Below are 23,901 nucleotides of genomic sequence, written 5' to 3' on the forward strand. Positions count from 1 at the left end.
TTTGACCTTTATTTGTTAATAACTAAAATTGTCGTCCGAACTGGGACGAACATTTTTTATTTATAATGTATTAGGTATATAGTACCCAAAAAACCCATTTAAAACCTGGCTGCTCAAGTGTCCCCAACATGGTATATTTTCTCCTTATTTCCCTAGCGTATTTCTCTTTTTATTCAAAAACGTTATCCCTTATTTTACTCATTGCGCATGTAGATAAGGCAAATACGGCGGGTTCGTTGGGAAAAATATTCCCATGAGATTTTTTTGCACAATCACATTCGTGAGACATCCAGAATAAGGTTCAAGAAGTCGCCCACGCGAAAAGTGGTCCAAATTTCTTTTAACAATTTTTTTTTAATTAAATTGCAAAAATCAATATTTTTGGCCACGACAATTTTTTTAGGTTTTTGGACCATTCTGGATAAAAAAGGTCTCTTATAATTTTTCTCTAAAGTTGATCGTTTTCGAGTTATAAGCAATTTAAAATTGAAAAAAGAAAAATGGCCATTTTCAAGGCTTAATAACTCGGTTAAAAGTTATTATTAAGAAAGTCAGGAAGTGACTAAATCAAAGTTTAATGCCCCCACCCCCTACAAGATCCTGAAGAAATTTTTGTCATTATTTTATTAGTAAGCTGTTATTTTTAAGTAATAATAATGAGTGCCACGCACGTGTTAGGCGGCCGTAAACGCTGAGTGCGAGAGAGATCCCAGTCCGGCAGTCCAATTGTGCATCTTACTTGCACTCACATTTACAGCCGCGTCAATATGATTTAACCGCCCATGGTTATTAATTAAAAATAACAGCTTAGTAATAAATTTATACACAGATCTGATTCAGAATCATGTAGAGGAGGCTTTAAATTTTAATTCCGTCACTATCTAACTTTCTTAATAATAATTTCTAACCGAGTTATTAAGTCTTAAAAAGGGTCATTTTCGCGTTTTTCAAATTTTAATTTGCTTATAACTCGAAAAAAATTAACTTTAGAGAAAAATTATGACAGACTTTTTTGGCCAGAATGGCTCAAAGAACCTAAAAAAAAAAAGATGTGTCCGAGCCAAAAATATTGATTTTTGAAATTTGATTAAATTTTTTTTTAAATTGAACCACTTTTCACGTGGGCGACTTCTTGATCCTTATTCTGGGATGTCTCACGAATGTGATTATGCAAAAAAATCTCATGAAAATATTTTTCCCAACGTACCCGCCGTTTTCGCCTTGTCTAATAACAAATACATATAACGTTTTACGTTACCGTACATCAAAAAGTAGAGCACCTAAAAACTGTCTATTATGGTCATTGATCCTGAGAAAACGTATGGGCGAATACGATACCTCGAAAGGAAGGAAATTTTGTAGTGAATTACCAATAATACTTATACATTTAGCGGGAATAAGAGCGAAATTGACGTGATACTAGATATGGAATCTCGTTTTATTGTTAAGTTATTCTAATAATCTATCAACACTACGTAACTTAAGATTAAATTTAAGAAGCACATCGTTGATTAACCACACCGCACGACACCGCAACAGTACGTTTTTCATTATTCGATCATTTTGGTTTAACCTAAGTATTTCCAAATATTTAGTAATTTTTTTATAATTAATTATATGCGTAATACATATTAATTTTTTCAATCTTGTACAACTGACGTGTAACAGTAATGTTACGTTATAATCAGGCGAATATTACAGAAGATCACATTATAGTCCAAGAGGCAGCGCTGAAAAATCTCTTTGAATTTACTAAAGCTAGATTTTCACAGTTGATTACTGTGATTGTGTAGAGAAACATACTGCGGTCGGTCAAGCGAAACGTAGAACAGGGGTTATTGAGAGGGTATCAAAGTTGCTTTCCTACGAAGGTAAAAAAATCCATTTAGTAAGGCTGAAAAATAGTACACACATTCTAAATTAAATATACCTAAATAAAAGTTATTATAGTCGGTCAGCTGTATGACGGGACAGAGTCGGTCGGTCGGTCCCAGTGAATGTACAGGGTTATTCACTATATTTTGTACCCGTTGTAAACTGCATTATTTACAAAATTAGAAAAAATGTAATACAGTCGAACCCGCTTATTAGAATAGCCTTTGTGCCAAGCAAAAATATTCTTTTCGGGAATATTTTGAGTTCTTGATTAAATAATATTGATAGTGAATTTGATAAATAATTGATTTAAGACGTGAAATAAAATCATTTAATAAAAATTTATTTATTGTTTATTATTTATGGAAGATCCAAAGCAGAGAATATACCAGGATATATTCAGTGATCCAAGTATTTTGTTGTTAAAGATGTTTAAAAATATAAGCGTTTAATAGTAACAATATATTATTAAAATATCACTTTATCACTGTTCCTCTTTTCTCGATTGATTATTAGTTTTTGTTGTACAGTAGATAAATTATTACAATCACTGAATACATAGTTAGGGAAAAAATTATCATATTAATAAACTGACTTAATAATTCAGGCAATTAATTATACAAGTAACAGTTATTAAAGAACATTCAAAAGCCATCTTTAAAGTTAATGAAGACATTTCAAGTCAAGTTTACATATCCATACCAGTGAGAATTTTACTACACATAATTTGCCGTGTAAAGACAGAAAAAGTAGGAATAGCCTTAAAATATTCTTAAATGAGCTATAACAATGACATGACCCCTATTCTCATTAAAAAAAATCATCGTACACGTCATTATACCCAGATGGATGACGTCATTAACATGATACATATTATGCAAATAAATTGTAATTTAAAAATAAAAATCGACCTGTTTCGAAAATTTCTAATAATATTGTTTATTTGGCTAATAATGATTTTATGCGTTAATACTTTATGGACACACTTTATTTATGAAATTATATTAATTTTGAATTTTGTTTTAGTTGCACTTTTGGTAACTTAGTAGTAGAAAGAGAAGATGTTAACGATTTAGCGGCCAATACAATCACTGTCCTATTCTTCACACATTGTATAACGAAATTTGTCTACTTTGCCTTAAGATCAAAATTATTTTATAGGTAAGTAAACAAGAAATATTTGTTATATCGCAACTGTCGTTGTTAGCTGAATTAGTTGAAAAGATTAAACTGTACTAGTGGACTATACTACAATCACAATAAAGATGCACTAGAAATAAACAAACCAAGACTGGTTTTATCATGATTCGCGAGTGCTCCTCTGCTCCTCATAACATTCAACGTCTCTTGTTTTGCTTATTTCTAGTGCATATTTATTGTGATTTTAGTATAGAATTAAATATATTGGGTGGTTAGTTCATAATCTTTTGTGTTACAAAGCATAGGTCAGAGTTGTACTCTTTACTTCACCCTGATGATTTGAATTTACTCGTGTTATTAGTGTTATTAGTAGGTTTACGGATATACTATGCAGCATGTCGTTTTCATAGTTGGTATTCATTAAGTGGGCATCTTTTATGCTTCTGCAAAATATCTACGCGACACTTCTACATATACGGTAAGATATAGATCTCTGTGCTTTGTATCCCGGTGTTCCCTTCCTTGTTTTTCTCAGTTATGTTAATCTTTTAATCCAGTGTTTTTGATAGATGCTCGCATTTTGACATACTTCTAGGTTTAGTTATCCGAAGAGTTGCTCCAATTTCCTTGATGATTTTATACGAACGCTTTGTGTGATGGTATGTCAATGCTTATAGTAGCCATAAGATCTCGATGCGATATTCTGATTACCATCAATTGTCTAATTCATTTAGTTCAAAAACTTTATATCTAAGGTACACCACGGGAAGAGGACCTAGTTTACACCAAACATTTGTTTGACCGTTTAACTGTAAGAAATTGAGTACTTTTTTGTAATTTTAGGACGTTAGGAATATGGAATCAACCAAACAGTCATCCATTATTTATAGAATCCAACAACCGATATCATGCGCTGGCTTTGAAAAAAATGAGGACTCTCTTGATATGCGTTGTTGCAACGACAGTGCTCTCAGCAGCAGGTAAAGTTTGAAAGTATATTTAGACATCTTTTAAGATGTAATTTAATATACAGTTCACCAAATATAGATGAAAGTGTGAAAACGCGTGACGATCATGATGCGCATTAGTCAAACGACGGACCTCGCACTCGCACTGACGGTCCAGACCATTTGTATGTACGTTCTCGCTTCATTGTTAGCTCAGGCAATGGGAATTTCACACTTTCAGCTATATTTGGTGAACTGTACCTAAACCATTAAAAAAGCAAAGTAACATTGAAATATTACTACGAGCTACTATTGAAATATTACTATGAGCTACGCCGAGGGCCAGCGTAGCTCAGACGGTAGTATGCTTTTCTCGAGTGCTGGTAGACCGGAGTTCAAATTCTTATTGCTTTACCATTCGATAGGTAATTGTTCTGTGTGTGAAATCTTGAACCAACGTGGATTTTTACTGTTCCTGATTACCAGTGGCCTTTCTTTGTCCCTCATCAAATTGGTGCAAAATATAATTCTGATTATATCTTTAGAAGCCTTACCTCCAGTGCACCTTTCTCTTTCAGCGTGTAACTTTTCTTGGGTAATGCTGTAAACTCTAAAAAATAATCCCGTCCCATCTGCGTTAAAAATGTCTCACGGAGAATATACTCTCATTAAAGTGAACAGTTTTTCCTTCCAGTTAGAAACCACTAATAAATCTATAGCAGCTGCTTCGCCACACACAGATTTGAAGGGAATATTATTATGGTATCGCTTACAAAATTTCTTGAGCCACCCACCAGAAGCTTTCACATCAACGCTTAATTCCCTTGCAACTTCTAATGAACTTTCTTGAATAATTTTTGCCAGAAACAGAAATATTTTTAGACCGCTCTTTACAAAATCAATCGAAAACAATTATTTCTAGGTCTAATGCAGTACCTCAATCGACTTTTCCTTTGCAACTTAAAACTTCCTTCTGGCGGACCCCATATTATTCACGTTACAAAAGCTCTCATAAAAATACAACTACGCCTATTGATTAGGCTTAATTAGACATTTCGATTAAAATTCTTAAATCCCTGTTCCATTCAAAACAATAAATTGAATGAGTTCCTGGTGTCGCATTTCTTTCATCGACGGACACACACAATAAATTTTTATTACTTAGTGTTGATAACGTGAACATTATCAAATATCACGTCGTACACATCTGTGTTGATTTGAAATAATACATGTATTATACACATTTATATGGCAAAATATTTGAAAAACAAATATTAATTTCTTTCATTTACTGTCCGCGTCCTTTGTTGAGAGTGTCCGCCTAAGGGAGTTAAAGGGTACAGGTTCGGATCGACGAATGATTTTTGTTTTAGAAATCATCCGTAATGATCTTTGTTTTAAAGATCATCCGTAAGGGGATGTCCGGCGAAGAGAGGTGTCCGTTATGAGAGGGTATACTGTACTATCTTTTTTTTAAATTAATATTTTTTTTGTCTGATAGCATGGACTGGTATTACATTTGTTGGAGAGAGTGTCCATAACGTGAAGGATCCCAACAACGCAAACGAAACCATCGTAGAAGAAATTCCTCGACTGTTGGTAAAATCATGGTATCCGTTTAATGCAATGTCGGGTGGAGCTTATTTCCTGTCTCTAGGTTTCCAGATCTATTACGTATTATTCTCACTGATGCATGCAAATCTCCTGGACAGTTTGTTCTGTTCATGGTTGATTTTTGCCTGCGAGCAACTGCAACATTTGAAGGAGATCATGAAACCCCTTATGGTAAGTAATTTAGATTATAGACTAAGAGCCGCTATAGGTGAAATTTGCTAATCATTTTAGGCACGATAAGAGCCTATAACTTAAACAGTAGAACCTAAAAGAACGTATGAACAATGTGCCGTCACTTTTTAGTGGCGCATCAAATTTCCACTTATGGACGGGATAAATAAATTAAAATGTACCCTCTCTCACTCCCTGAATTAAATTTTTTTAATTTTTTACTTTATATGTGATTAGAAAATAAGACTAAGCGTAATTTTAAGCCACCACCCCCTTCCCCCTTTCCCCACCATCAAAAACTTAATTTCTCGTTTATGTTTTTTAGGTAGGGTGCAACCAATTTTAAAATTTCAAAAAATTCATAGTCGTACCTGAGGCTTTTACAAAACACGTCTATTTTTTATAAATCCGTAGGTTTAGTGTACACAACCTCAAAAAAATTAATTTTTTTTTGAAAAAGCCTGTAACTTTTTTTGGAGATGGCTGGAGGTCTATTTTTTCTATTTTATGTATTTTATCAAAACCTATGTTTTTTAATTTTTTTCAGATTTTTCCGTAATGTTCACCAGCTTCAAAAATACAAAAAACTATTTTTTTTTCGTTTTTGGGAATTTTGTCTAGTTTATAGGATCCAAAATAGATCAAATCAATGTTTTTTTATAGGTTATATATGTAAATTAAAGTAACTGAGTCCTTTATAACATGTAAAGATGGGAGAAACACGTTTAAACCCACCAAACCCCCATAAAAAAACAATTTTTTGGATTTTTGAAGATGGCTAACTTTACGGAAAAATCTGAAAAAAATTTAAAAAACATTTTTAGTAAAGTACAAAAAATAGAAAAAAAAATAGATCTCCAACAATCTCTAAAAAAATATACGCTTATTTGCCAAAAATAAATTAAAAAAATATTTTGAGGTTATGTACCCTCAACCTACGGATCTATAAAAAATAGACATGTTTGGTAAAAGCCTCAACTATGCCTATGAAGTTTTTGAAATTTTAAAATTGATTTCAACCCACCTAAAAAAATTTAGTTTTTGATGGTTGGGGAAGGCGGAAGGGGGTGGTGATTTACGCTGAGTCTTACTTTCTAATCACATAGATCTTAAAAAAGTGAAAAAAGTTAAATTCTGGGAGTGAAGGAGGGTACCTTTTAATTTATTTTTCTCGTCCATAAGAGGAAAGTTTGATGCGCCACTGTCGACGCATATGCCACTAAAAAGAGACGGCACAGTGTATATATACGTTTTCTTTTAGGTTCTACTATAGTTATAGGGTCTTATTGTGCCTAAAAGGATAAGCAAATTTCATTTATACCGGCTCCTAGTCTATTAGACATCCTCCATAAAAAATTAATTAATGTTGAGTACTTTTATATGGGACCAGATGATGTGCCCATCGAATTATTATAACTCATTGATGAAGATGGTATTGATGTAATGGTTGAACTGTTTAATCTAATATATCAGACTGCCACAATCCCCAGACAATGGCTGCAATCGACCTTTGTAGCAATTCCCAAAAAGTCAAGTGCAACAACCTGCTCGGATTACAGAACAATATCTTTAATGAGTCACACACTTAAAACATTTTTGAAAATAATACACAGTAGAATTGTTAAAACTCTCGAATATGAAATCAGTGACAAATAATTTGGCTTTAGAAATGGTATGAGCACACGAGATGCTTTGTTCGGCTTGAATGTGCTGGCCCAGAGATGCATGGACATGAATCAGGATATGTACTTCTGTTTTGTAGACTTTGAAAAGGCATTTGATAAAGTTCAACATAAAAAGCTTGTAGATATATTAAAAAGCAAAAATATTGACAGTCGTAACATGAAAATTATATCTAATATATATTGGAATCAAACTGCTAAGGTTAGAGTTGACAATCAGGACACCCAAGATATCAAAATACAGAGAGCAGTCCGCCAGGGTTGCGTGCTGTCTCCACTACTTTTTAATGTCTACAGTGAAGCGGTATTTCAAGAAGCGCTCTCAGATTCAATAGAAGGTATATCTATAAATGGAGAAGTTTTGAACAACTTACGTTTTGCAGATGATACAGTAATAATAACAGATAACAACAATGATTTACAGAACGTAATGCAACGCCTTAATGAACGCTGTCATGAGTACGGACTGAAGATGAATTTAAAGAAAACTAAATGCATGATCATAACTAAATCAGCACACGTAAACATCCAATTAACTATTGAAGATACTGTGATTGAGAGTGTGGATAACTACAAATACTTAGGAAGATGGATAACATCAAATGTAGACCAAACCGAAGAAATTAAGACACTTATTGAAATAGCACCTGCATCATTCATTAAACTTAAAGTTTCTTTGTTGTCGGGATATAAGGTTAGAACTACGCCTAAGGATGCTTCGATGTTACGTGTTCTCTACTCTTCTTTATGACCTGGAAGCGTAGACGTTGAAACAAGTACATTTGAATAAGTTGGCCGCCTTTGAATTTTGGTGTTACAGAAGAATCCTACGAATATCATGGATTCAAAGAATGTCGAACGTGGAAGTAACTAGAAGGATAGAAAATCAACCGGAAATAATACTAACTATCAAAGGACGAAAACTTGAGTACGTGGGACATGTGATGAGAGGGCAAAAATACTCATTATTACAACTTATTATGCAAGGCAAAATTCCAGGAAAGCAAAATGTGGGAAGACGAAGAACATCCTGGCTTAAGAACTTACGGGAATGGTTCGAATGCAGTAGTGCAGAGCTATTTAGAGCGGCAGTCAACAGGGTCCGCATTGCCATGATTATTTCCAACCTTCGATAGAAGATGCAACTTAAAGAAGAAGAAGAAGAAGAAGACCTTTATATAAAATTTACATCACAATTTGTTCGCTACAGCCATTTAAATCAATCTCTTTTATTTATTTTCTTTCCGCCTTCTCATTTTAGCAGTAGAAATATATGAAGAATAGGCGATAAAAGATACCTTGGAAGAAATAAATAATAAGAACTGTCTTAAAGGGCCTAGCCGGGTAAGATGGTGAAAAGTGCCCCCAACTCAATTTAAATTCCATATAGGTCACTTTTTAGCAAATATAGAGGAACTCACTTTCTGAAATTTTTAGCCCCCTAGGTGGTCACGTGACCCCCCCTAGGGCCTAATTAGGCTTTTTATGTTTTTATTTTTTATCTCAGCCGCGTTAAGAGCTAGCCAAAAACTTTATTTAAAAAAGTTGTAAGTTTCAAAAAGATCTGTATGAAAATTTTTTTTAAATTTTTTGGCGGGAAATTCGAATTTTTAGAACAATTTTAAACTTTTAAAAAACTCTAAAAAAAAACTAAGACGCTCGTTTTTACGAAAATCAATTATAATGTGTATTTTTGCACAGTATTTCATCCTGAATTTTTTCACATTTTTAAAATTGGTGAAACGTACCTTTAAAAAGGAAAAACCGCATTTTTTCGGTTTTTTTTTTCGTTTTTTGATATAATTTTATACATATTTTTCAAAAAAGGTAACACCGTCACTAAAATAGGTAAAAAAATGAAAAATAATTGGGGTTTGTTTAATAAAATTTTTTTGTAACGCCATCCATTTTCAAGATACAGGGCGTTGAAGAAAACAAAATTTTACACATTTTTTACGATTTTGCCGAAACTACTAGCAACATTGCAATAAAATTTGGCAGGTTTTAAGAGGTAGTTGTTGTGCATTTTTTGACATACAATTAAGAATTTTATATTCATCATTGGCGCGCATACGGGTAATGGTCTGAATTATTAAAGTAAAAAGATGGTACGCCACTGACATATTTCAAATTAAAAATCATTTTTGAATTCCTCGTTCTATTTTTGACAAAAAATCTATCTTCCCATTTTTTCATACGACGCGCCGTTTTGTTGCAAAAAATAAAAAAATGATCTTAACGCTTCCAAAGTATTCGAATTAATTTTTATAATGGATGTACGGTAGGGTGGGCCGAAACTGGACTTCAGAAAAAAAACGAATCAAACAGGAACGCAATACCCGTAAAAAGATGCGTATATGTGTAAAAAATACTTGTGATTTTTTGTTTTATTTTGAAAAAATGTCTTCAGCCCTCTACCAGCCCTTAAGTGACCTTGAAAAATAAATAAATAAATTAGGAACACAATACCGCTCAAAGTTTGTCTTTTACCGTGTATAAATCTTTTGTTTTTTTCTTATTATTTTAAAATGATTTTATCAGCCCTCTACCACCCTCTAACTAAAATAAAATCTCAATTTTCCAACTTTTTCCAAACACAAAATGTAAAATTAACTCCGTATAACTTTAAAGCATAAAAAGTATAATAATATAATATAAAAGTATTTAATACTGATGGTCTTGGTCGTGAAGCCTCGGATACAATCGAACAGTCCCGGCTGAGATGGATCGTCGAGAGTTATGGTACTTGTCGTCGCTTATCTTCTTAGTGCGAAATAAGCTTTCGGGTGAAACGCATGTTTATTGTTTATTTGTTGAAAGCCAAGACGAATAGATTGTGTTTGTTGTATTTGCGTGAATACCTAGCACGACCATAAATATGGCTGCTTTAAAATTAAATATTACAAGAAGTAAAGTAGAATGTCCAATTTTCGGTAACCCAGTCGACTTAAACTGTCATGTTTTACCAACGATAGAACATGTGCTTCGATGTTATTTGTTTATTCGTTATGAACTGAAGTTTACTAAATATTTTGGAAAGGAACCAAGTTTTAATGAAGTTTGTGAAGTGCTTGTGCCAAAAATCAAAAGTATATGGGAATCAGCGTCAATTCCAACCGTGTCAAAGGACCGCATCATGCAATTATTACGTAAATATCATAATAAATATTTAAACCTTATCAGATATCCAAAAAGCAAAAGAAATGTTCAATATGAGTTAAAGATTACCAGCTTCAAAGAGGAAACAAGGGATAAGTTGTTCGACATTGCTGCCTGTAAGTGTGATTTTTCTGCATGCAAGTGTGATAAATCAAGAAAAGTACCAAAGCAGGAACAGGAATTTCTTTTGGATCAACGGTCCACTAGAGATATGGCTATAGGAACTGTTGATCGTGAAACAACTAAAAAGTTGAATGTAAGGACGGAGAGACAAACAAAAGAAACAGAACGAGTACAAAAATTCAAATCTGAATTTCACAATATTTCTATGCCCAGCTGTTCTACTGAGGTCACTAGGTTATCAACAGACTCTGACAATTCTTCTTCATCTGAAGCCTCACCTAGTGTTGCAAATATTGATTTACCGTCGAAACCATCCTGTAGTCAAATGAGGATAAAGTTGCCCACATTAGGTACCATATGTGACAAATATGGAATTTCTGACAGGTCAGCAGCTGCTGTTGCCACAGCTGTATTAAAAGATGTGGGAATTATTTGCGATAGTGATACCTCAAAAGTAATCGATAAAAATAAAGTTAGAAGAGCTCGTCAAAAGAACAGAAATATCCTTAGTAATGAGTTTCAGTCTACAAATAAACCCATTAAGAGTATTTACTTTGATGGCAGGAAGGACAAAACCTTAGTGCAGGAAAAGAAAGGTGAGAGATATCATAAAAGAACTATTGCAGAAGAACATGTGTCATTGATAGAAGAACCGAATTCTGTTTATTTGGGGCACGTTACCCCATCTGCAGGCTCAGCCAAGTCAATTGGAAAGGCAATAATAGACTTTCTCATTTCAAATAACTTCTGTTTGGATAATTTAGTGGCGATTGGTTGTGACGGAACCATAGTGAATACTGGACATAAAAATGGAGTTATAACATATATCGAAAATGAACTTAAGCGACCTTTGCAATGGTTTGTGTGTGCCTTACATGCTAATGAGTTGCCATTGAGACATTTATTTCAACGTTTGGATGGAGCTACTACTGGACCTCGTCAATTCTCTGGAGTGATCGGGAAATTATTGGAAAAATGCGAACACCTTCCAATCGTAGATTTTGAAATAATTGAAAGTGATCTCCCAGAACTAACAATACCATCTAAAGAATTAAGCTCAGACCAGTCATATCTGTACGACATATGCCAAGCAATATCAAATGGCAACGTCTATGAAAATTTAGCAAATCGTAGCCCTGGAAAGTTAGCTCATTCCAGATGGCTGACAATGGCAAATAGAGTTCTCCGCCTCTACGTTGGAACCGAACATCCTACATCAAGATTGAAAGATCTTGTTCAATTTATAATTAAAGTCTATGCACCAATGTGGTTTTTTATAAAGCTTAATCCAAGTTGCACACAAGCCAGTTTGCATGTTTTCAAATCCATTACACTATCAAGATATTTAAGAGATGATCTTAAAAATATTATAGATGCAGTTATCCAACGAAACTCCTATTATATTCATCCGGAGAATCTTCTCTTATGTATGTTAACAGATAATCGTCAATGGGTACGAGAATTAGCTTTACGGAGAATTATTAAAGCCAGAAAAGAGAAAAAAGTCGGAATAAGGCAGTTTAAAATACCAGAAATAAACTTTAATGCTGCGGAGTATTTTGAGTTAATAAACTGGAGTGAATGTGAAGTAACGGCCCCACCAATGTTAGCTGACATACCAGATGATGAGCTGAAACAGTTAATTGATAGCTCTATAATTGCAGACTTTGACTTTCCAAAATATCCATGCCACACGCAAGCTGTGGAGAGATGTGTGAAATTGGTTTCGGAATCATCTTTGCTAGTTACAGGGCCAGAACGCAGAGACGGATTTATTCGATCTAAAATAAAATCAAAAGACTTTCTTGTAACTTACGATAACAAAGCACAATTTAAAATTGAATGAACGCATTTTTCTATTGATTTTTATTTCGCATTTTAGTGTGTTTAAAAATAGGATATTTATATTTTTGTTTGTTTTCGGTTTCCAATAAACTTTTAGTTCAGTTCAAATTTTGTTTTATTTCCCAACACCCTATAAAATGTGCAGTAGTTTCCCATATTTACACACAATTTTTCAGAAATAATTGTGAATTTATTATTTTTATTTTTGATTCAAGATCATTATCTGTTGGTAGAGGGTAGAATATCTTATTCTAAATGTATAAAAAAAATAACATGAACTCTTTGCATATAATTGAAACTTTTTACAGGTATTGCTAATTAAATTAAATAATTTTGATTTAGGGTTCACTTTAGGGGTGGTAGAGGGCTGAAGATGTTTTTTTAAAAATCCTAAAAAAAATACAGTGATTATACTTACCAAAAGGCATCTTTTTGGGGGTATTGTGTATTAAAACTAAACAAATAATTTTTTCGGCCCACCCTAATGTACGGGTTTATGTATGTAGATGTACAGGGTGTAACGAAAATACAGGTCATAAATTAAATCACATATTCTGAGACCAAAAATAGTTCGAATGAACCTAACTTACCTTATTACAAATATGCACATAAAAAAAGTTACAGCCCTTTGAAGTTACAAAATGAAAATCGATTTTTTCGAATATATCGAAAACTATTAGAGATTTTTTATTGAAAATGGACATGTGGCATTCTTATGGTAGGATCACCTTAAAAAAGAATTATAGTGAAATTTGTGCACCCCATAAAAATTTTATGGGGGTTTTGTTCCCTTAAACCCCCCCAAACTTTTGTGTACGTTCCAATTAAATTATTATTGTGGTACCGTTAGTTAAATCCAATATTTCTAAAACTTTTTTGCCTCCTAGTATTTTTTCGATAAGGCAGTTTTTATCGAGTTGCGGCTTCTTTTTAATATGTTGACATAAAAATTTTATGGGGGTTTTGTTCCTTTAAACCCCCCAAATGTTTGTGTATGTTCCAATTAAACTATTACTGCGGTACCATTAGTTAAACACAGTGTTTTTAAAACTTTTTTGCCTCTTTATATTTTTTCGATAAGGCGCCTTTTATCGAGATGTGGTTTCTTTTTTAATATGTTTCAAAATATGCCTAAAAATGTAAATCATAAATAAATTTTCATATTATTACCAAGTCTCCATAATCTTACTTAGCCATATACAAATATGTGGTGGATTTGACAAATATTCAAAATATCTCGATAAAAAGTGACTTTTCGAAAAAGTACTAAGAGGCAAAAAAGTTTTTAAAATATTGTGTTTAACTAATGGTACTACAATAATAATTAAATTGGAACGTACACAAAAGTTTGGGGGGGTTTAAAGGAACAAAACCCCCATAAAATTTTTATGGAGTATCCAAATTTCACTATAATTTTTTCTTAAGATACTACCACCATAAAAATGGCACATGTCTGTTTTCAATAAAATATCTTTAATAGTTTTCGATATATTGGAAAAAATCGATTTTCATTTTGTAACTTCAAAGGGCTGTAACTTTTTTTATGTGCACATTTGTACTAAGGTAAGTTAGGTTCAATCGAACTATTTTTGGTCCCAGAATATGTGATTAAATTTATGACCTGTATTTTTGTTACACCCTGTATATGTATGTAGTAGAAATTACTAGAAGTTCGAATGCTTTGTAAGGGTTAAGATCTTTTATTTTTTGAATAAAAATGGCGCGTCGTATGAAAAAATAAGAAGATAGATTTTTTGTCACAAATTGAACGAGGAATTCAAAAACGATTTTTAATTTGAAATATGTCAGTGGCGTACTCTCTTTATTCTTTAAAAAGTTCAGACCTATGCGCGCCAATGATGAATATCAAATCCTTAATTGTATGTCAAAACATGCACAATAACTACTTCCTAAAAAACGCCTAGTTTTATTACAATGTTGCCAGTAGTTTCAGCAAAACCGTAAAAAATTTGTAAAATTTTGTTTTCTTCAACACCCTGTATCTTGAAAATGGATGGCGTTACAAAACAATTTTATAAAGCAAACCCCAATTATTTTTCAGTTTTTTACTTATTCTAGTGACGGTGTTACCTTTTTTGAAAAATATGTATAAAATTGTATCAAAAAACGAGAAAAAAAAACCGAAAAATGCGGTTTTTTATTTTTAAAGGTACGTTTCACCAATTTTAAAAATCTGAAAAAATTCAGGGTGAAAGATTGTGCAAAAATACACGTTATACTTGATTTTCGTAAAAACGGGTGTCTTAGTTTTTTTTTCAGAGTTATTTATATTTTACAGAGTCTTAGTTAAAAAAAAAAAAAATTTCGTATAGATCGTTTTGAAACTTACAACTCTTTTAAATAAAGTTTTTGGCTAGCTCTTGATGCGGCTGAGATAAAAAATAAAAACATAAAAAGCCTAATTAGGCTCTAGGGGGGTCACGTGACCACCTAGGGGGCTAAAAATTTCAGAAAGTGAGTTTTTCTATATGTGCTAAAAAGTGCCCTATATGGAATTTAAATTGAGTTGGGGGCACTTTTCACCATCTTACCCGGCTAGGCCCTTTGATTTTAAACTCAGCAATAATTTCACAATGTTTTTATTTTAGGAACTATCAGCATCTTTAGATACCTACGTCCCCAAGAGTGCGGACTTATTCAGAGCCTCAAGCGCAACATCTCAAGATAATCTAATTGAAAATGGTAAGCTTGTTTTTCTTTTAGTCCATTCTTTCACGGTGTTTGCTCTAAATTTTAAAGAACCGCTTGGATTGACATGAAATTTGGCATACTTATAGCTTACATGTCAAAGAAAAAAAGTGATATTGTGCCGATGTGTGCTTTTGCCCTGGGGGTGACTTTCACCCCCACTTGGAGGTGAAAAAATATATGTCCAAAATAAGTCAGGAAATGGATAAACTGACTAATTTTAAGTAACTTTTGTTCTATAGAGCTTTTTCGCCAAGTCAACACTTTTCGAGTTATTTGCGAGTGAATATGTTCATTATTCAACAAAATAACCACATTTTTAGACGGTTTTTCGCAAATAACTCAAAAAGTAAGTATTTTGTCGAAAAAACGTTCTTAGCAAAAATATAGCCTATAAAAAAGTAAAAAAATGGTTTACGCGTTAGGTCTCTGGATCTCGTAGAACCAGAGTTATAGCCAATGAAAAATAGATTCATATTCACCAAATTTCAAATAGAATATTTCGACGTAAAATATCCAAAAAATTAAGCACTTTTTGGGAAAAACCCATTATAACTTTTTTAAAGTGTTTAAAAAAAGCTTTATTTCTGTTTTTACAAAAAGTTTCTAGCTTTAAATTTAAGCAAGTTACGTTCAAAATAAAGTTGGTCCCTTTTGTTTTTGCAAAAAAAAAATCGGGAAGACCACCCCCTAATTAGCAACTTAAATGAAATTAATCGTTACCGCTCCACAACTCATTTTACTTACATATGTTGTGTTTATATGAACAGTAAGTTTCATCGATTTACAGTGCTCATTTTTGAAAAAATTTGGTTTCAAAGTAAAATTTTTAAAAATTAAAATTTTGAAAAATATGCTTTTTTCAAAATAACTTAAAAATTGTTAGATACCGAAAATCTCGAAAAACAAAAAAGGTCAGATTTGCTTTTCTGAATATCATGTATTTTTTTGTTTTTCTGTTGGACAAAAATTGATTGAGATTTGGTGTTTCTAAATTTGCATACATTCGTGATCAGTGACTCGTTCAACCCCTTTTAACTACAGCCGTTTCAATAATAAGGACTTTGAACCGATGAAACTTACAGATCATATAAACAATATATACAGCAGTCAAGAAACTTGTGAAGTCGTAACGATTAATTAAGTTCATTTAAGATACTAATTAGGGGGTGATTTTCTCGATTTTTTTACCAAAACCAAAAGGGACTAACTTTATTTTGAGCGTAACTTGTTTAATTTTGATGCTAGAATTTTTTTTAAAAAACAAAAATGAAGTTTTTTTAAAACACTTTAAATAAGTTGTAATGAGTATTCCCCGAAATGTGCTTCATTTTTGGTTATTTCACGTTAAAATATTCCATTTGGAATTTGACGAATATGAACCTATTTTTCATTAGCTATAACTCTGTTTCTACTAGGTCTAGAGACGTGATGTATACACCATTTTTTAAATTTTTTACAGGCTATATTTTTGCTAAAAATGTTTTTTCGACAAAATACTTACTATTTGAGTTATTTACGAAAAACCGTCTAAAGGCGTGGTTATTTTGTTGAAAAGATGAACATATTCACTGCCAAATAACTCGAAAAGTATTGACTTAGTGAAAAAACTCTATAGAACAAAAGTTACTTAAAATTAGCCAGTTTATCGATTTCCTGAATTTCTTTGGACGAATATTTTTTCACCCCAAGGGGGGGTGAAAACCACCCCCAGGGCAAAAGCACATATCGGCACAATATCACTTTTTTTCTTTGACTTGTTAGCTATGTGCATGCCAAATTTCATGTCAATCCAAGCGGTTCTTTAAAATTTAGAGGTTTTGCAATATTTTACCGTTAAAGAACGGACTAACATACGGTATGCGGCAAAATAAACAGTACTGAAATTGTTATGCCTTTTTGTATGTAACGTACGGAGTGGTTTCCGAACATCATTATAACGTATACTGTGGGTGAAAAAACGTGATATAATTCAGGAATTTTTGAAACCTATCAGGTGTTGTAAAGGTCGATGGCAGAAATAACTTATTACTAAAATGTAACCAAAAATTTCAGGAGTATTTTTATTTATGACGTTTTCATTTGTTAAATTTGCAATTTTTAAAGATTTTTAATTTTGCAGCTTAGGGTATTCACTTTAGAGAAAAAATTTTAAATAGAAAATTGTAGTAAATTAAAAAACCAAGAATTTGAGCTAAAACAAGTTTAATTTTGTTAATACGTCATTGCAAAACAGCCTGCGAAAGGTCCAAATTGGCCGTTTTATGCAATTGCATTATTTATTGTAAAAATAACTTTAATTTTTTTAAGGCTTTGAAACAAAGGAAAGATTAAGACAAGGAGACCCACTATCAACGACTCTTTTTAATGTAATACTGGAAGGAATAATTAGGAAAAGTAAAATAAGCATACAGGAAACGATTTTTAAAAATGGCCACCAATGTATTGCATTCGCAGATGATCTAACATTATTATCGACAATTAAGAAAGAGCTAACAAAGTTAACTAGCAATATAATAAAACAAGCCAAAACTGTTGGTCTTCTCATAAATAAGGAAAAGACCAAATACATGATAATGGGAGAAACAGATAAAGAAAAAGAAGACAATTTCATATTGGAGATAGAAGGAGAAAATGTATGCGCATTTAAAATAATTTCAGAATTTACATACCTGGGTATAAAAGTAGATGAAAAGGGACACGGGGAAGGGGAAATAAAAGCAAGAATAGCAAAAGCAAAAAAAAGTATGGAACATTGCGTCCATTAACCCGCGAGTAGTCGCGCGGTGAGATAGAATCTCAATTTTTACCCTTTTTCGCGATAACTTAATGAAAAATTTTGCAATTTTGAAAAAATTTCGTAAGTGCCTCGAGGAAGGGTGCAGTAATGCGTAGGAATTTTTTTTCTTCTTCTTCTTTTTGTGGAATTTATGGCTTTGGGGAGAGCCAATTAGCTTTAACCCGCGAGTAGTCGCGCCGTTAGATAGAATCTCACATTTCATCCTTTTTCGTAATACAGTAAAACCTGTCAGTAACGGTCACTAAAAATGAAAGAACTGTTGGCCGATATAGAAAGGTGGCCGCTATTGCCAGTTTTTGTAGTCTACATATAATTGGTTTGGGAAATTTTTAAACTGGCCGTTAGGATAGGTGGCCGATGTTAGCAGGTGGCCGTTAACACAGGTTTTTTTAATAAAATTGTTAGAAATACATATTTTCAATATAAAAAGTAGATAAAAATATTTCAAAATAAAAATTTGTTTTAAATTCGTATTTTGAGATAGAATCCCACACGCGACTATCGACGTTACAGAAGTGAGCGCGACTACTCCCGGGTTATTTCCAAAGATGTCTCAAGAAAAACAAAAATAAGAATGTACAAAACAGTTATCAGACCTAGAGCTACATATGCGTGTGAAACATGGGTACTTAAAAAATCAGAAATAGACCTTTTAGAAAGATGGGAGAGGAAAATATAACGAGCAATATATGGAGGCGTCAAAATAGACGGTCAATGGAGAAGAAGAAATATTACTGGAGAATAATAATAATGGAGAAGAAGAAGGAACTTGAAGAACTATATAATGAACCAAAAATAACGACGGAAATCAAAGCACAGAGAATCCGATACTTAGGACACATCGAAAGAATGGGAAAGGCGAGAATGCCAAAAATGGTTTTATTACGTAAGCCAATACAAAAAAGAAGAATAGGAAGACCAAGAAGAAGATGGAAGGACAGCGTATATGAAGACTTAAAAAACGTAATATTGTAAACTGGAAATAAAAAGCTTTGGACAGAAAACAATGGAAGGAAGTGGTGAAGAAATGTATGGAAATACTATAATGTTAATTGTAGTATTCAGTCTTTTATACAAACAAATGTAATATTTTATATATTATAGTATAGACCGGGCAGTATCGTCGCCCCCGCTAGCGAAATTATTCCGATTCGATTTTTTTGCAAAAACTTACTCAAAAAGAGGTCCTTATAAGATATCCACAGGGTGCCGGCCGGTGCCGTGGTCGAAAAATTGTTTAAACAATTTTTGAAGATATTCTTCTTTAGCGACGAATCGATTGAGGGTAAAATTGTACATCAACCACGCGCCTGCGCACACTGACAGTATGTAGTTCATTGCTAATCTTTCAATATAGGTATGTATGACAATGTATGTATCTGTAACCGTGCAAATAAGTCATTAAAAGAATATATTAGTGGTTTTAGGAAATGTATTATTTATTATAATTCTTGTGTTTTTGGATTTGTGTTTCCCTGTAGTAAAATAATAAAATATGTAGGCATAACATGTTTACAGTTTGTCGCCGTGTTGTGTAATTATATCCGAAACTTACGTGTCAATTCAAGTGGCTCGATGGCGTAGTTGGCAGAGCGGTGGACAGAAAACGGAAGCACACGGAAGGTCGCGGGTTCTAATCCTAGACGATTCATACTTTTTTTTATTTTTCGTTATTTTAATAAAAATTTTTTGGAAGTGGTAGATAAGAAAGTTAGTTTAATTTTTAAATAAAATACAAATAACCTGTTAAGTATATTTACTTCGTTTAAATTACCTATATAATAGAAGAATATCTTCTTACGTGCGTACAAAGTACACACACATTCTTTTTTTTAAACAAATTCACAAAAATAATTTTTTCATTTCGAACACACTTTTTTTTAGATAAATTGGCTTATTCTCAGCAAAAAAGGTATCTTGTCATTTTTTTCTAAAATTGATTGTTGTCGAGTTATATGCGATTAAAAATTTGAAAAATGCGAAAATGGCCATTTTCAAGGCTTAATAACTCGAGTAAACATTATTATTATGAAATTCAAAAAGTGACCAAATCAAGTTTTAAACCCCTTCTTCAAGGTCCTGAAGAGATCTTTGCGATTATTTTATTAAAAAGCTGTTATTTTTAATTATTAACAATTAGCGCTATAGTCCAGAATGTATCCGTCGCCCCCGTTAGTAAAATTATTCCGATTCCATTTTTTTGCAGAAACTTACTCAAAACGAGCACCTTATAATATCCACAGGGTGCCGGGCAGTGACGTGGTCGACAAATTGTTTAAACAATTTTTTTAAACAAATTCACAAAAATATTTTTTTTATTGCGGACGATTTTTTTTAGATAATTTGGGTTACTCTGAGCAAAAAAGGTCTCTTGTGATTTTTCTCTAAAATTGATTGTTGTCGAGTTATATGGCCATTTTCGCATTTTTTAAATTATAAATTGCGTATAATTCGACAACAATCAATTTTAGAAAAAAATCACAAGAGACATTTTTTGCTCAGAATGTCCCAAATTATCTAAAAAAAAATTGTTCGAAGTGAAAAAATTATTTTTGTGAATTTGTTTAAAAAAATTGTTTAAACAATTTGTCGACCACGTCACTGCCCAGCACCCTATGGATATGTTATAAGGTGCTCGTTTTGAGTAAGTTTCTGCAAAAAAATGGAATCGGAATAATTTCACTAACGGGGGCGACGATACATCCTGGACTATAGCGCTAATTGTTAATAATTAAAAATAACTGCTTTCTAATAAAATAATGACAAAAATCTCTTCAGGCCCTTGAAGAAGGGATTTGAACCTTGATTTGGTGACTTTTTGAATTATATAATAATAATGTTTATTCGAGTTATTAAGCCTTGAAATTGGCCATTTTCGCATTTTTCAAATTTTTAATCGCATATAACTCGACACCAATAAATTTTAGAAAAAAATGACAAGAGACATTTTTTGCTCAGAATAAGCCAATTTATCTAAAAAAAATTTGTTCGAAATGAAAAAATTATTTTTGTGAATTTGTTTAAAAAAAATTGTTTAAACAATTTTTCGACCACGGCACCGCCCCGCACCCTGTGGATATGTTATAAAGACCTCTTTTTGAGTAAGTTTGTGCAAAAAAATCGAATCGGAATAATTTCGCTAGCGGGGGCGACGATACTGCCCGGTCTAGTAGTATAGGAATTATAGCATTATATATAATATGTAATAGTAATTGTAAGGAAAAATTAAACCTTTCAGCCCTAGGCCTTCTCGGCCTGTTGAGCTTAATAAATAATAATAGCACTTTGTAACAAAGCGGTGAATAGTTTGGGAAAATGGTTTCTCCTTGACTAATAACCCTCTCCAAGGAAAATGTGTTTTTGGGCTTCTTAGAGATTATATTATGTAGATCTTATCTAGATCTTATCTCTTACAGATTATAATACCAAAAATGAAGAAATAAACCTAAAAGGGGTGTATAATACGAGGCAAGAAATGGGTGCCAACTTTAGATCTGGAGCACTTCAAACATTTGGACCAGGAGGTGGAGGTGTCGGACCAAACGGACTAACTAAGAAGCAAGAACTTATGGTCAGATCGGCTATTAAATATTGGGTAGAAAGACATAAGCACGTTGTAAGGTAAATTCACTCACTTTTTAAATAAAATCCTCACTGCAATTTGTTAACAATGTATCACCAACTTATTTTTTTATTTTCAGGTTAGTAACAGCCATCGGGGATGCTTATGGTGTTGCTCTTTTACTGCATATGTTGACCTCAACTGTTATGCTGACTTTACTGGCTTACCAAGCAACCAAGGTACTGTCTTTCTAAGATATAAGATTTATAACATAATTGATATTTTGGTGTTTTCTGTAGATAAATGGTGTTAATCCCTATGCCGCAACTGTTATTGGGTATTTGGTTTATGCCTTGGCTCAAGTATTTCATTTCTGTATATTTGGTAACAGACTTATTGAAGAGGTAAGTAACTGAACTAACCACTTTATTTTACACTACTTAATTATGTCAAATATATCAGCGGATATCAGTATCTATCTAGGTCAATTCCATTCGCCCAATGTTCGACATAAGCCTCACTAGTTTTTTGAACTCTGCTGTCTCTTGATTTATTCATTTTACTCAAAATCCACTATCTAGCTACGGTAAGTTCGAAACAAAAGTGAAAGATCAAATGAATTGATCTAACAGAGCCTCAGGTTGCCTGAAGGAAACAATATCGAGAAATAAAGATATCGGAAAAAAATGAGAAACATAATTTACAAAACATCAGGCCAATCAGACCAATCAGACCAAATCATCAGACCAATAGTAACATACGTCGCAAAAATACGACCTGACATAAAGAGGACAAAAATAATGCTAGAAACGAAACAGAAGAGTAGAATGGAACGACCACATAAGCCGAACGACAACAAATATAGTAGAGTAGTAAGAATGGTGAGAGACGGTTCTCTAATAGGAAGAGGATCAGTGATCAGTGATCTACGAAAACGATGGAACGACAACTTACTGGAGGAACATTAAAAAACAGACAGAGTCATGTCTACACAAACAAGAAGAAGAATAAGAAGAACTCGACATCCAATAGTGTCCTCTCGACATACATACAAATAATGCTCCCACTCTAAATGTGTTTTAGATTAATACTCTTTCTGGCACTTCTTCCTTTTCTTAAATCTAAAGCGTTTAACATGTCTGCTCAAATGGAAACAAGGATAGAACCAACTATAAAAATACTTTGGGTGGAAATGGGGCCAAAGAAGAAGGAACAGGCATATAAAGCTCCTTGCGAGATGGCAGCTCATTTGTTGTGCGGTGGCAGGTCGTGGAATCGTTAGGGGGTAAGAGGTTTTATAGAAGACTAACTACCATAACCAAATAAGCAAAGGATACTTACACAGACTTGAGGACTTTCCTACTATTTAAAGAAATTTGGACGCCGTTTGAAAAATCCTCAAATTTACATATCGAGTACTTACTGGACACATTCCGTACTTATGGGCACCAATTGGAGGACATTCGTCTTAGATTCCTCGTTTGGTTCAAACTGGGCTATTATTTACCATCCTATGGCTTCTATGCCATTTCTTTTTCTCTACTCTAAAATTTATTTCACTTGTATTAGACATCTGGTTATTAATCTTCCAGAAAAAGGTACAGAAATAAAAATAGGTACATTTTATAATGTTTATTTAAACCTTTAGACTTTATTTTTAAAACTGGGGTGAATGATAAAAATAACTATAAATTTTTAACAAGACAATAAAGATTTTACAATCTTTTCTATTTCCAAAAATACACAAAGTTTATTATTTCACATTATTTTTACATACATAATAACTTTTTAGAGCAGTGTATCAAAACAAAGTTTGACTTATGCTGTCAAGTCAAACGTCACTGCCATTTTATCTAATTTACATGAGACTTTCTGGGAGTCCATGTTGAAAACAAACTATTAAAATATTTAAAACCAAATTAATATCCACTTGTGAATTTAATCAAAAACAAATATTATTTCATACCTTTTTTTAAACAAAATCCATCGTCACACGTCACACTTGGCACTTAACCAAAATTTTCCATCCAAGATTGGGGAAGCATTCAATTCTAACCAAACAGGAAACAGGACCAAAGTTGAGACCAAATCAGAAATCTCATCCAGGAATCAGGAATTGAATACAGGAACATGACCATAACATCATAAAAACAGCAAAAGCTTCTCAATACAATAGAATCGCACACTTCTTTACCGGCATACCAAACTGCGTCACAATAATACTGTATACTCGATTTTCACATAAATATATCCAACGTAATTCTGTGAAATTTT

General features: G+C 32.7%; 1 protein-coding gene across 1 annotated transcript in view; it reads left to right on the forward strand.

The window, feature by feature from the left end:
* Positions 1 to 23,901, forward strand: part of LOC126881062 (odorant receptor coreceptor) — a 52,788-nt gene that overhangs the window by 17,186 nt on the left and 11,701 nt on the right. Inside the window, exons 3-9 of the mRNA XM_050645077.1 lie at positions 2,902 to 3,036; positions 3,859 to 3,995; positions 5,464 to 5,747; positions 15,166 to 15,259; positions 21,482 to 21,686; positions 21,767 to 21,866; positions 21,927 to 22,031. Coding sequence (XP_050501034.1) covers positions 2,902 to 3,036; positions 3,859 to 3,995; positions 5,464 to 5,747; positions 15,166 to 15,259; positions 21,482 to 21,686; positions 21,767 to 21,866; positions 21,927 to 22,031 — 1,060 coding nt within the window. The remainder of the gene's footprint in view (positions 1 to 2,901; positions 3,037 to 3,858; positions 3,996 to 5,463; positions 5,748 to 15,165; positions 15,260 to 21,481; positions 21,687 to 21,766; positions 21,867 to 21,926; positions 22,032 to 23,901) is intronic.

This window comes from Diabrotica virgifera, chromosome 3 (genome assembly GCF_917563875.1).
Source record: "Diabrotica virgifera virgifera chromosome 3, PGI_DIABVI_V3a".
NCBI classification, from domain to species: Eukaryota; Metazoa; Arthropoda; class Insecta; order Coleoptera; family Chrysomelidae; genus Diabrotica; species Diabrotica virgifera.